Consider the following 15468-nt stretch of genomic DNA (forward strand, 5'->3'; position numbering starts at 1 on the left):
AATCGTTTTGTGTGTCATTTTGTGCAAAAAAAGTTTATCTGAAGCTTATATGAGGCTTCAGCAGTCTGAGTTAGTCATATCAGGTGGATATCTGCCATATTTACAGTCTATTTAGCATAAAATTCCCTCTTTGTGTTTCCTGGGACAGTGTTTCCCTGTTGAGCTGTGGTGGAAGTATAGTAACAAAAAGAGGAACTTTGGCACTAAAAAGACTGTAACGTTGAAAGATCTACTTCTACTTGCTTTGACTAATTGTAACTGAAGTTTCATATTAGCTTCAGATAAATTTTTAAATACTGTAAGTGCATTATGAAAGGATCTTCTAATGGTCAGTATGAACAAGAGAAATAAATATGGCAAGAAAAACCTATTTCAATGTTCATATGGACACTTATTTTTTTAAGAAAATTGTGAACCTGTCCTTTAAGGCAGATTCGCGGCCCATATGCAACACTTTAGGTGTTTCCATTTGAAACTTTAACACTTAAAGACACTTAAATATTATTTGCATATACCCAGCAATATATTTGTTTTCACACTAGCTTTGCAATAAAAACTTTATGGCTCACTGGCTATCCTGGCCCTTCTAAGTGTTCGCTAGGCTGAGAGCCAATGGAGCTAAGATGTCCTCCCAGTCATGTATCAAATAATAATAATTTGACAAGAGGTAGCCATCTGAATTGGGCTAATTATGCCAAAGTGTCAGTACATGTGGCTGTCTTCCAGCACCATCAGATGTGAGCCAGCTCTGGCACACACATGACAGCTAGATTTTAGCTGATTTTGGCAGTTTGGGCTGAGAATCACCCCCAATTTTTGGGACTCGGACCAAATAACTTGAGGCAGAATCCCATGGGACTCATCCCAAATTTGAAATTATTCAAATGCGCTATTCATCACAAATCTGGCAGGAGTTAAATCAGGTGATCAGATTTAGGCCACTGATGGGACAAACCATTTGCCGTCCTCCAGCTAGGTGAGACATGGTAGCTGATGCACAGCAGTGTCTTGCCCAACACTGCAGAAAGGTACATGCTTGCCAACATTAAACCTATTTTATTGGACTATCTCTCTAACGAGAAGTCCACTACCACTCCTCCCAACTGTATAGGCAGTAAACCCACTGAAATTCCTAAAATATTTCCTCCTCACCAGTGGTGGAAGAAGTGTTCAGATCCTTTTCTTAAGTAAAAGTACCAATACAGCGATGTAAACATACACCATTACAAATAAGAGTCCTGCATGAAAAATCCTACCCAAGTAAAAGTACATTACACAAGAATTATCAGCTTAATGTAGTTAAAGTATTGCAGTAAAAGTAGTGGTTTGGTTCCTCTGACTGATATATTATTATTTATGACATCATTAGATTATTAATACTGAAGCATCAGTGTTAGAGCAGCATGTTACTGTTGTAGCTGCTGGAGGTGAAGCTAGTTTCAACTACTTTATATACAGTTAGCTAGTTTAGTCCAGTGGTTCCCAACCTAGGGGTCGGGGCCCCTCTACAGGGTCACCAGATAAATCTGAGGGGTTGTGAGATGATTAATGGGAGAGAAAAGAAGAAAAAACAAAGTTCTGATGCGCAAATCTGTTTTCGGTTTTTGTACTTTTTCTCTAATCTTTGATTTTTAGTGAAATATTGGATCATTTGAACATTTATTGAAATGAAACCATGTGAGAAATTTAGAGGGAAAAATCACTATTTGGTGGAGCTGTTAACAACTCATAAACATCTGAAATGTGACCCCGACTACACACTGCTTTTTGTAAGACGTCAAAAGCCAAAAAGGTTGGAAACCACTGGTTTCATTTTTAACAATGTTTCGTATTTTAAAAGCTTGTTATATTATCCATTGTGTCAAATCTTCATCTGAAAAGTAACTAAAGCTGTCAAATAAATGTAGTGGAGTAGAAAGTACAATATTTCCCTCTGAAATGTAGTGGAGTGGAAATATAAAGAATCATAAAAATGGAAATATTCAAGTAAAGTACAGTACTTGAGTAAATGTATTTAGGTACTTTCCACCATTGCTCCTCATACCCTCCACCTTTGCTCTATGGTTGGAGTGCTTCGGGGAGATGGAGACAAATCTGTGAGCTGCGGCTGCTGGCCAGGCCGGCTGATCTGGGTGTTGAAGGGGGAGTGGTGGTGGTGGTTATTTCGGGAAGGTATATCAGCAAGCATCCCCCTTCTGTACAGAGTGTTTGAGACTGACATGGCAAGTGTTGAATACAGGAAGATGAGCACACGTGCTCACATACACTGACACACACACACACACACACACACACACACACACACACACACACACACACTTTTTCCCCTTCTCACCCTCCCCACTGCCCACCCTCCGACACAGCATTCCTGTATAAGCAGATGAAAGCCAGCCACCCCCTGTCTCCTTATGGGTGGAGTGATTTAGTGTGGTCACAGAGAATAGTGGGGGATACTCGCAGAGTGTGAGGAACTGAAGAAGGGGAGAGCAACATATATACACCGTCACACACATACTGTATCAGGCTGTGAGCTGGGAGCAGGGATGGTAGCGGAGGAGATTGTGGTCTCCCTGTCAGGAGGATCCCCATGGGGTTTCAGACTGCAGGGAGGAGCAGAGCAACAAAAACCTCTACAGGTGGCAAAGGTATAGTGGAGCCAGTGTGTGTTTATGTATGTCACAGAGAAGACGTTACTGACAAGGTGATAACATGAGTAGACGGGTTTAATAGAGACAGCAGCTGGTAACTGATGGAAAGGCCTTAATGGTCAGTCTTGTGGTTCGCTGTGATTGTAATTCAAGCTTTAGTCGGCACTAAGAGCTTAAATCTCTGGTGTTGGAGGTATTTGTAGGGGGTGGAAAGTAACTTATTAAAAGTATCAGTGTAATTGCGTACCTTTCTGACACACTTGAACATTTGTGAGTACTTTCTATAATCAGTATTCACTGATTTTAATCAGTTCAAGCATCACTGAACTTGCTGCAAGAAATCATATTGAAATGCACATAATCAGGATTTCACATTTGCTTTTTCACATGAACCTTTTATAACTAAGCAATCGTTACTCAGAGGAGTAATCAGCAGTCTTATTTCTACTTTTACCTGTGCACTTTTGAACACAAGAACCGTTACAGCGATGTAGGACTTAATGAGTTTGGAGTACAATTTTCTCATAGTCATTTTGCCTCAGTCCAATTCAATACTGCAATTGTGATTCAGTTGGGTTTGTGGGTCAGAGAACAGCATGAACACATGTTTGGGGGATTGATCTTGACTCAGGTTTCATCACTGCGTCCTAGTGGCGACTATACAGTAGCAGAGATTAGTATTTGTTTCTTTTAAAAAGGTTAGTGTACAGTACATGCATGTGTGTGCATGCATATATATTCTATATTATAATGATATTATATTCACACATACTGTATGAGTGGCTGTGCACATGAAAGTGTGTCTACTGTACTGTGAACACATAACGGAAGTAGATAATGAACTTGCCTCAGATTTGTCATTATATACCTATTAGACTTTTAAAATCAACTTAAAGCCTCATAAGTTTCCTTTTACTAAGTTTGGTTCCTCCAAAGGCCTTTTGTGTCTGTGTTTATATTTGTTGACAGACCAGAATGTTCTCTCTAATAAGAAAAGCTATTCTGGAGAGGAGGAATGTGACCTCGCTCACACTGAAAAGTTGGCCAGTCACTCATAAGCTTAATCGTAACCTCTTGTTCAAAATGGAGGTGGAGAACATGGTTGGGCACCAAAGAATACTCTTTACTCAAGATCTCCAAGCAGATAAGGTCATCATAATGAGGGTTTGATCAGTGTGTGCTTCCTCTCGTTGGTGTGTGTGCGTGTGTGTGTGTGTGGTTGGGCATACCTCAGATAAGCCTGGTAGGGAATGGAGCACAAACTAGAGGATCAGAATAGCTCATTTAAGAGGTGCTGGAAGCCGGGCATGGAAAAAGGTCTCTTGTTCACACACACAAAGATACGTATATGCACACACACACTTTCCTGTCTCATTAAGTATTCAATTCTTAAACTGTACTGTAAGTATTCTTTTCTTTGAGTTTCACCTCACACAAGTGTCTGTCTTTCTTCGTCTGTCTAGGAATGTGGTTGATTTTCCTGTGAGGTTTTATTTTGGGTATGTGGGTAACATATGGTGAATGATAGGCATGCCCCCCTGGTCCAGACTGGTGATGCAGCTGTTCAAACCCCCTCTTTCATGATGCTCACTTGTGCTGTGTGTGTGTGTGTGTGTGTGTGTGTGTGTGTGTGTGTGTGTATACTGTATGTGTGTGTACATTTGGCAGAGTGGGGAAAGTGCAAGATAGAGTTTGTGCTCTTGTCCTTCAATGTGTTTGTGTGACGGTGCAATGGGATAACTGGGTCAAGAGATACTGATAAAGGCAAATACTGTGTCCTCTTACGAATCCAAGTAGGTGCGGGAACACACTTTACTCCACTCAACATTTTTGCAGTGATAAGGTGTGTGTGTATTAGTGTGTGTGCGTGTGAGGAGAGAGAGGGGAGGAAACTGCAATCTAGTGGACAAGAATAATCGCCTTCCCATCTATCATCCGACCCCCACAGAAATACTTCCTGAAGGATCCTATGACATCATCTCTTAGCGACCTTCAGCAACAGCTGCATTAAAAAAACACTTGGCAGCATGACTTAAAGAGTTATTTTCTGATACATGGACAAACATGGCTGCCAGTAGAGGAAGGCTACTGTTTGTCAGTTGTTCTATAAATCGCCCTAAAAATTTGTCATTTGTCTATAACATTAAGTATTCATGACTTATTAAGCAACAATTAAAGTAAAAAAGTTCATAAAAACAATATCCTTATTATTCATTAAGAGTTTAACACTCTAATCTGTGTGGGGTTTGATCTGACTTTGGTCTGGAAACATGAGCAAACAGCCTCACCGCTGTCGTCGTGTTTCATTTCAAATGTTACTAAATCCTGTTTGGTGCACAGTGACCACAATTTTTCAACTGAACTCCACCCCTCTTCTAAACAGTGAGAAGAGGAGTACAAATAATACAGAAGTCACTCATGTGAAATAACCAACAAGTGTTGTTGTGGGACCTCATCACTCATAGAAAGAAGCTGATTGATATATTTTGTGATTGTAGCGTATTTAAATGCGCCCATTTATTCTCAGTGCTCCTGGGTTGGATCCATTGTTGGGAGATGAATATTACTAGTAAGAGTTGCCAATGTCAGATTTTCATATCCCAAACAGAGGAGAGTTCTGAACTCTTACTGGAGACAACAAGATAATTACTCATTATTCTGCAAGAAAAAATATAGTTACATACATTTTGAGAAGCATCAAGGAAGAAAGAATCACAAAAAGCTGTGCAAGACTGTTTTTGGGACACTTACACAATATGGTTCCCAATTCCCACAAGGGGTCTCAAGATAAAAGTTGCAAGACAAGAGATAGAATGGCAAAGCAGATTAACAAAAAACATATATTCTACGAAATTATTCAAATAAAACATGGGGAAAAATCACTCTTGGGTTAACGTAATCATACTGTATTTATATAGTGCTCAAAGCTTTTTACAGTCTTGCCTCATTCACCCATACACACACATACACACACACACACACAACTGATGACTGCAGGCTACCATGCAGGGTGCTGGCCTAACCACTGGAAACAGTTGGGGTTCAATGTTTTGCTCAGCGTCATAACCCACAGACAGACATACTGTACACAACAGATGATGATGGATCACAAGTATTTCTTGTTTTAATGGTCACAAGCCAAAAAGGAACCACTGGTCTAAAAAGTGAGATGACTAATGTCAGGTAAAGGTTAGGTATGACAAAGCAGACCTTGTACTGACAAAATGGTTTATCTAAGGTGACTTTGCCACAGCTATGAGTATTAATGTGTTATTAACTCTTTTCCTCTCTGCAGGTGCGCAGGCGCAGCAAAGCGTGCAGAGCTGGACTGAAGGAGCATGATGAGCTGGTTGCCATTGGCGACCATATGTGTGCAGAGCTCAGTCATGCTCAGGCCATGAACCTCATAGATACACAGAACACTACACTCAACCTGAGGGTTAAAAGGTCAGATCATGGCCTCACACTTACAGTACGCCACACACATTATTTACATGAAGCCAAACTGATGCATGTTTTGCATTTTCACAAGTTGTCAACCGTATGTTTCCAGGGCCCCTTCTGGATTCCACTCCTCATCTTACGCTGGTCGCTCCGCATCTCCCCGCTCCGCGATGAGAGTCCTGTCTCCCCCCTCCGCCCCCTTGCCCTCCCACCACTCCTCCATCCTCTCCCCAACTGGGATACCCAGAGGCATCACTTCTCCTCCAGACAGCGAGGCCTACTACGGAGAGACAGACAGTGACGCAGACACACAGTCACACACGTACCGCCGCCAGCGTCGCACACCTCCTCATGCACGCTCACCTGCGCGCTATGACAACCAAGAAGAGGAGGAGACCTCAGAGATGAGTGGGTAAGAGAGATTGAGCACCACTTCTGGTATTTAAAAGGTTTCTGTAATCAATCTTGTTGTTAAATGCCAACAAAATGATTGTTGTTTTATCATAAACAGACAAATGTTTAAATTTAGAAGCATCTACATTTCAGTCTCAAATGTTTATGCATCAAAATAAAAAAAAAAAAGATGAAATAAATGAAACTATGCTCTCCTCTGTCTTTCCTCAAAGGTATGAGAGCGCTACAGATGGAGGGGTTTCCATGACGGGGCAGTGGGAGGGTCAGTGTCTTCCTGGCGTCCCCCGCAGAGAGCTCATCTATCAGCCCCCCCAGACGGAGTGGACCACTCCAACTCACACCCCACACACTCTGACCCCTCACACTCTGACGCCTCACACACTCACCCCGACCCCTGATCAGGGTTTGGTGGAAGCGGAGGGAGAAGTGGATAGCGGCTTCCAGGAGGTAGGGGGCAGCATCGGGCTGGCCTGCCCTCCGCTCGTGTCTCCCGAACGGGCGAAAGAGGCTCTGATGCTGGGATCTGCTAACCAGCTGGTGCCCATGGTGGGACCGCAGCAGACCCCTGTCAGTGATGAGCTGTCCACTACCTACATGGACAAAGCACGGCAAGCCAGTGAGTATACATCTTTGTACAAAGTGACACCATTACAGACAATAAATAATAATAATATTAATGAAGTTTTCAAAAACTGAAACCAAGGATTTAAAAGTAACATACATACATATACTTCATGTATACATGATTACACACATGCACACAAATTACCCACCTTGGGATAAAAATATGTATTCAGAAGCAAGTTAAAGGAGCAAATCTCAATTTGTGATTTTGTTCCACAGTGGAGGTGCTGTGTGTGGCAGCATAAGCATCAATAAATCATTACTACCTGATTGCTGATGAAAAAATACTGTAAGAACTGAAAACAAATGAGAAAACGTGCAGTTATATTGTCCATAGTCGTGTGCCATCAAGTCAGAGTTTCTGTGGAATAAGTAAAAGCATGATGGAAATATTCCCTTTTGCCCTCCGACGTGTTTATTCTCTTTTGTAAAACACAAACAAACACCAGAAGTGATGACAAGAAATTAATAACTTATTGAGGAGAACATGATTTTATTTGTGTACGGTAATTATACTGATATATCACAATTATTTTGAAGATGACATAATTAAACACTAATTATAGCAGAGCTGCAATGATTAGATGATTAATTGATTAGTTGGTCAACAGAAAAATAATTGTTTAATTGTAATTTATTTTGATCAATTGATCATTATGAGTCATTTTTTCAAGAATTTAAATATTGAATATATATTTGGTATCTATAGTCTTCTAGTAAACTTTGTGACAAAAATATCTTTGGGCTGTGGACTGTTGGTTGGGACAAAACAAGACATTTTAGGTCACATCTTGGGCTTTGTGAAACACTGATTGACATTTTTCACCATTTTTCGATATTTTATAGACATAATATATAGAAAATAATAGACAGATTAATCGATAATGAAAATAACTGTCAGTTGCAGCCCTAAATTCTAGTCCTGCACAGCATGCCATGGATGTGTGTGTCCATTTTTCGACAAATAATTTTTGCTAATGAAATAAAATTTGGATCTTGGATGTCAGTTTATCCAGTTGGATCCAAACTTATGCAACTTTTGCAACTATTAAGTTTGAGGATAATCCACCAGCTGCAAACCAAAAAGAAGCGCATCTCCATTTTCTTACACTAATATAACTATTGACAACCGTGTTTTTACTTTTTAATTTAAAATTTCAAAGATTCCCTCGGTGTCTCAAAGGCAGCAGCGGTCCTTGAGCTTGCTGTATATCTACAGCTAGATCACCATCTAGTGGTTACTTTCTGTAACTGGAGCATTATGTTACTTTTACAGGCCGCCCTTAATGGGGTGATATATACCAGATACTGACAGAGGTATTCCACCTCCCTCCTCCTCCCCTCTCCTGTCCCCAGAAACAGCAGTCTATCTCTTCTGTCAGTATTCGAAGCATCTGCCTCACTGACTGTATTTATAGGTATTGAAGATTCTGACAGACAGACTGGATGAGACTCTGACTTACAGGCCACACAGCTGAATGTGTGTGCGTGTTTCTGTATGTGCACATGCAAATTCTGGCATGTGTTTACGTTAGTGCTGAAATGATTAGTCGGTTTCGCTGATTAGTCCATTAACAACAGCGAATGTGATAATCAATAAATCGTTTAGGTCGTTTAGCAAGAAAAATGCCAAATGTCTCCTGGTTGCAGCTTTTCTAACATTAAAATTTACTGCTTTTCTGTCTTTTACATGATTGCAATTTGAATGTCTTTGTCTTTTGGACTGGTGAGTGGACAGAGCAATCAATTTTATAATCTGAACAATTGATCGGTTAATCTGAAAAATAGGAATTAATCCAGTGGTTCCCAACTTGAGGGTCAGGATCTCCACAAGGGGTCACGAGATAAATCTAAGGGGTTCGAGAGAAGAATGTTTCAGTCGGATAAAAGAAAACTGACACTGCTACATAAAATTATGTTTGTTTTTCATACTTTTCTCTAGTTTTTGTTTTTTTTCTTGTGAAATATTGCAGTTTTAGCTCTTAAGGCCCCAAAAATGTATTCTCTTGATATGTGTCTTATAACGCTAGATTTCACGCTAGAGGGATTGAAGTAGATGTTGTTCATAGCCTTAGATGATTACAACAGTGATGTTAGGATTTAATTTTAACTCATAAAGTTTTATTAACCTTGTCTGGTTAACTTCATCATCATTAATCATTTCAAAAGGCAATAATTATCAAACTGAATAGCTATGCACTGACTGGGCCGTGACCTCATGTGGATGAGTGTTACAGTAATGAGAGGCCTGTTGTCCAGTACAAGAGGCTGAAAGCCAGAATGACTTAGGTGAGGGCTTTACTATAGGACGAATGATGACTGAGATGTCCAGGGACCTGCCCTTTCTCACATTACACACACGCACACACATGCGCATTGCCTTTGGCTTTGGATGTGGGATTGTTAGCTCTGCTGCTTTAGAGTTGTGTTTCTGTGTGTGCAGCGGTTGTTAGGTGTGAAGTGTCAGCAGCAGAGAGTGACATCAGCAGTAACCTATAACCTATAATTGACTTTATGAACTCATATACACAAACACACACATATATGCACACACACTCAATGACACGACTGTCTAAATATCCTCTGGTGAGGGGTCTCCCCGTCCTTGTGTGTGTGTGTGTGTGTGTAAGTGTATGAGACAGAGACTGGACAGGTGTTTGATGTCTGTCAGACAGACAGGAATAGTGGGTTGACATCATGTGTTGGTTTGGGTTGCTGGACAGAGACAAAGGTCTTTACATGGGCTGTGCCCTGAGAGAAGAACTGGGAGACAGAGACTACACGGTTCCCCACTCAGAACAGAACTGGACACTGTGAGGGTGTGTGTGGGAGGGTCTGAGGGAAGTTAAGGACACACACACAAACATACTCACGCTTGTGAGATGAGGGACCTAACTTCTAAATCAGGTTCAGACGCAGGTGGACACACAGCCTCACACACCGTGTACGCAGGTAAGACAAATTTAAACTCGCTCATGTACATATAACTTTATTTACACACAGATTTACTCACACTAGTAAAGTGAAAAGTTGTTTTTCTTTTTCAAATTAATAATTATACCATGGCTGTTCTCTGTCTACACTATAGAAAGTTTTAATTTAATATTATGTTATTGTTCTACTTAATAGACTTGACTCTTGATGAAATGACTTGACATGAAATTAAACTTTAAGGTAAGTTAGCAATTGAATAATAACTACATGTGGCTGTAGATATTTATTCAACGTGTCTATGCGCTTTATAGGCTTTATAGGGGTCTGAAACTCATTGCAGAAATTTCATGGCACAAAACGCATTTTCCCTTTCAACCTTGTTATGTCAAGTCTTGTGCACGGAAAACTACAAGCAGAAATCGTAAAAAACTGAAATATCAAGTTAGATATTGGAATTTTATGTTTTCACCTTCATGTTTTCTCTGTTTACACTAATTTTTGTTGCGTCTCGAAAAGCTTGACTCATCTGTATAGGAGCTATATGTGGATATGTGTGCGCACATACTGTATCAAGCTGTAGTCATATATTGAGGATATTCATGTGAGGTGAGCCAAGATACTAAAAAGACTCAAATAGCCTTGGACAACACAGAGATGCACACACACACACACACACACATAGGCACAAACAAGCATTTGTGCAGGAGAGACACTCTGTTCTAACCTTCCCGGCGTGTGTGACTCAACGCTGGAGAGCAGCAGGAATTCTTTGTTGTAAATCCACAACACACACTCCTGTCTGTCAGTGGTAATCCTCATAGCAGCTCCTCACTGTGATAATACTGTATAAATCAGCCTCTGCTCACAGTCAGTGAGAGCCATCACACTGTTTTGTTTCCGTTATTTGTCGCCTGTGCCTTGTTATGTATTCATCAAAAATCCCATCACCGGTTTTCTCCTTTGCTTCCTCTCTCGTTCGTCACATTTATTTTGGTTCCCCTCTCTTTCCTCTTCCTGTCTTTCAGAGTTACAGCGTGGGGAGAGTGTGGTAGAGAAGCAGGTGAAAGAAGCTCGTACTAAATGCCGCTCTATTGCCTCCCTGCTGACTGATGCTCCCAACCCCAACTCAAAAGGGGTGCTTATGTTCAAGAAACGCCGGCAGAGGGCCAAGAAGTACACACTGACCTGCTTTGGCAAAGCTGAAGGGGATAGAGGAGGGGAGACCGAAGGGGACACAGGAGGGGAGACAGAGGAGGAAGGAGGCAGTTCCATCCTGAGTGGCTCAGAAGTTGATGAAGAGGGATTCTCAGGATCATTTGACCCCACGTGGGATACTGGTTATTTAGACCTGCTGGACAGGAGAAGCTCTGCCTGCCCCTCAACCACACCGACTACTCCAACAACGCCGACAACCAATCACAGCTCAGGGCTGGATATCTCAGCCTATCAGAATCTGGGACTTGTGACTACTGACAATCAAAGCCCAAGGTTGGAAGTCTCAGGGCTGGAGGGCTCAGCCTATCAGGGCTCAAGGCTGGAGAGCAGCATCACGAAGCAGCCAATCAGTCCCCATACTGCTCCTAAACCTGCGCCCATGTCTCCTCCAGCAGTGGCTCTGACCAATGGGGGGTCGTTAGCTGTTAGTCGGGCTAGTGTTGTTTTGAGCCCGCCTTCACAAACGCCCCTACCAAGTCAAAACGGGCAACATGTCAACCTTAATCCTAATCCTAACCCTAATATTAGTCCTCACCCACTCACAGACTCAGACCATCAACTGAACGCCAACTTTAGTCCTAACCCATCTGTTCTGAACCGCACTGCACGCCCCTTCACCCCTGGCCCGACCTCTTCTCGTGCATCTGTAACCTCCGTGATGTTTCGCCCTCCCCAACCCAAACCAACAGCCGTAACCACAGCGACCAAGCCTGTGGCAGCCATCTCCATGGTGACTATCCAACCTACTCGCCATCAATCAGGGCCAGATGCAAGGAGAGCAGTGTCTAGCACCTCTCTGTACATCCCTCCAAGAAATAACAACAGTAACACTCCCCCTTCTGGTAACTCTCCCCCCTCAATTCTCTCGCCTCCCTCCTCTCTGTCGTCTGCACCTTTCTCCCAGCCTCCCCCTAATCCACCAACATTTGCTCCTCACCCCCCAGTGCATGCATCTCCCTCAATCCCATTCTCTCCCTCTGCAACCCAAGGTTCACCTGTCTGTCCAACACCTGCTCAACCCTTCTCTCCCTCTGCAACTCAAGGTTCACCTGTCTGTCCAACACCTGCTCAACCCTTCTCTCCCTCTGCAACTCAAGGCTCACCTGTCTGTCCAACACCTGCTCAACCCTTCTCTCCCCCAGCTCCGCATTCTGTTCCCCCTCCTCCTGCTCCTGCTGTTTATCCACCTCCCTCCACTGGCATGTCTGCTCTTTCCATCTCCCAACCACATCCACCTAATATGGCCCAGGTCTCCATCCATGCCCAGCCCACCCCTCCTCCTCATCCTCATCCTCTCACCCAACCCTCTCCATCTCCATCCACCCAGCCCTACATCAACATGACAGGTGCAGTGACTCCCGGCCCCCATGCTGCCATAGCAACTGCACCCACTCCCCAGGCTCCTACCGCTGATTCACTGGCGACACGTGAACAGAGAATCTCAGTTCCCGCTTCTCGCACCGGCATCCTGCATGATGCCCGTTGTCGTGGCAACAAGAAGCCAATGTTCAGTGCGATCAGGAGCAAAGATGTTTCTCCAAACCCGGCCTTGATGTCGATGGTCCAAAATATGGATGACCGTTTTGTGAGAACCCCAGGCACTGAGTCTGGAGCTGCACCCAGTGGTGAGGCTGGGCATGAGTCAGGACCTGAGGAAGACTGGCTGAGGCTGGGGGCGGAGGCCTGCAACTTCATGCAGGCTCAACGGGGACCCAGGCCACCTCCTGTGGCCCCCAAACCACAGACCCCTCAGGCGCCACAGCTGGGAGGAAAGGGAGGTCAGCTGTTTGCCCGCAGACAGAGCAGGATGGATCGTTATGTGGTGGAGCGATCTCCCTCTGTTGCTGCAGCACCTTACTCCCCGGCTCAGACGAGGGAGCCCTCGCCCACGCCTTCCCTCCCTGCCACCTGGAAGTACTCGTCAAATATCCGTGCTCCACCTCCCATTAGCTACAACCCCCTCCTCTCTCCCTCCTGTCCTCTTAAGGCCCAGAAGAAGGTTGAGGTGGCAAAGTCTGGACCAGCTAAACCTAAAGGGCAGAAAGCGGGCATCAAGCCAGTGGACATTATGGGCCACCAGCCCTACCAGCTCAACTCCTCTCTGTTCAGCTATGGGGGCGGGGTTCCCCAGGACACCTCCACCTATCAGCAGCAACGAGGAATGGTGGGTGGTCTTCAGAAGACTGCACGGGTGTATGAGGTGAAGCGCTTCTCAACGCCCCCTCCGATAGCCACAGGGCCCGCCCTGAAAGTTATCGTACCTCGATCAGCCACGACGCTCGGAGAACCCCTGTGGCGTTCTGACGTCACTTCTCCTCCGCCCACAGCTGGCCCCACCCCCTACCAACCCTATCAGCCTCAACCTCAACCACCCGCCACTCCACACCAACCTCTATGGGCAACCTCCCCTCCGTCTTCCGCACCTCCCCCTGCCCCTACCGCCCCGCTCCCTCAGCTCCCCACCTTCTCCTCTGCTGCTGCTCCAAATCTAGTCCAAACCCCTACTTTCTCCCACCTTCAGTCCCCCAACACTGCACAGGCCAACAGGCAGTTTAAGAGTGCCCCAGATCTGAGTCCCCTAGACCCCATTGGAGTCTCTCGGCCAGCGTCCAGCAGCGCTCAACCTACCAGATGTCCCAGGCCTAGATTCAGTACTTCCAACATGGGTCTGCAGCCCTGCGTCTGGCGCCCTGGATCCACTATGCACTGAACAGATTCTGGTCTGGACATAATAAAACAGGGCTCTATGGGAACAAAGAGCCACATTCTTTAAATAAGTCCATGTGTTTTTAGTATCGCAATATTGTTATTCATGGCTGCGCTTTAATGTTTTATCAACCACATGTTTTATCACAAGATCAGTTTGGAATGGCCACCCATGGTGCACATTTTATCACTTTAATGTAATCTTGTTGACTCATTTATCCAATGCATTTGGTTATAATTAAAGGGAGCACTGTGTTTTGCAAATGTAGTGTGGAAACCCGAGAAAGGTTAAAAAATGGAGAACAACGTGAGATTGAAAGCGCAGAGAGAGAGAGAGAGAGAGAGATGTTATGGAAAACTTAAATGAGGTTCTGTAAATATTGTATTGAATGATGAAGAACTAAGTTTGAACATAAAAACAGAAGAATGGAGGATGTGAAAGAGACAAGCCTGTGGTGAGAGAGAGGTAGTCTTGGATAGGAAGAAGATGAAAAGGAAGGAGGCACTGATGAAGTGACATAATAGAAACATGTCTAATAAGGTGTAAAAAGTGCAGATTTGACTTATCTGTAAACATCGTACAGTACCTGTGGCCATCCAACAATATCAAATCAGTTGCTTTACTAAGAAATTTGAATCGTCTGCTGCAAGTTGCTTCTGTTTCTGTTATATATACAGTATATATCGTAAGGATTTGTGTTTTGTGATTTTGAGTTTTGTAGTTGCACTCTGCAGTGGTGCATGCTTTTTCTGTAGTTTTTCATAAGGCGAGGAACACAACTGTCACGTAAAAGGAAAGCCTCTTACAGTAGATTCGATCTGTTGATATGAAACAAGAGAGGTATAACATGTGTGTTTAGCTGTGATTCTTTTCCACAGAGACATGCGGCTGAATAAAAATAGACATGACTCACCTCAGCTGTCACTCGGTTTCTTCCTGTGTCACCCACGTCACCACCTGCTTCCACACCGGGGGTCCGGTGCGGTGTTTAGTTTTTCCTTCTTTATCCTTCAGGCTTTTTATTGACTTGTCTAATTGCTGGATTGTTCTAAGCAAATCTCAGGATTTAGGCAGTTTTGAGATCAATGACATGGAGTTTGGGCATCAAGAAAATGTTTTTTAATCTTTCACCACATGGAGGCACTGTAGGATTTATTATTCAGACATGTTGTACAGCTACAGTTTATGGTCTGCTCCCTGGTTTCATCACAGATTTTACATCAGCAAAATGTCAGTAACATTTATCTTCACAGCAACACACAAAAAATATGGTTTGGTATTTTTTCCAATATTTTTACATCTTAAATGATCTTTTTCTAGATTGTAACTGTATATCTGGTACCAGAGCTGAATGAGAAAATGAAAAATAATTTAAAATATACTGTACACACACCACCTCTGATTCTTTTACTTTTGCTTAAACATCTTACTATAACAGTTGAAAATGTCCTTGTAGGATTGTTGGCCTATATTTCACAGCAG

At 43.3% G+C, this 15468-nt stretch overlaps 1 protein-coding gene across 1 annotated transcript; it reads left to right on the top strand.

Moving 5' to 3' along the window:
* Nucleotides 1-2543: 2543 nt before the first annotated feature.
* On the top strand, nt 2544-14899 carry LOC121887076 (synaptopodin 2-like protein). The gene is made up of 5 exons (XM_042397624.1): nt 2544-2645; nt 5944-6095; nt 6202-6504; nt 6719-7122; nt 11090-14899. The coding sequence occupies exons 1-5, from the start codon at nt 2544-2546 to the stop codon at nt 13987-13989; spliced, it is 3861 nt and encodes a 1286-aa protein (XP_042253558.1). The 3' UTR covers nt 13990-14899.
* Nucleotides 14900-15468: the final 569 nt, after the last annotated feature.

Source organism: Thunnus maccoyii, chromosome 20 (assembly GCF_910596095.1).
Source record: "Thunnus maccoyii chromosome 20, fThuMac1.1, whole genome shotgun sequence".
NCBI lineage: Eukaryota > Metazoa > Chordata > Actinopteri > Scombriformes > Scombridae > Thunnus > Thunnus maccoyii.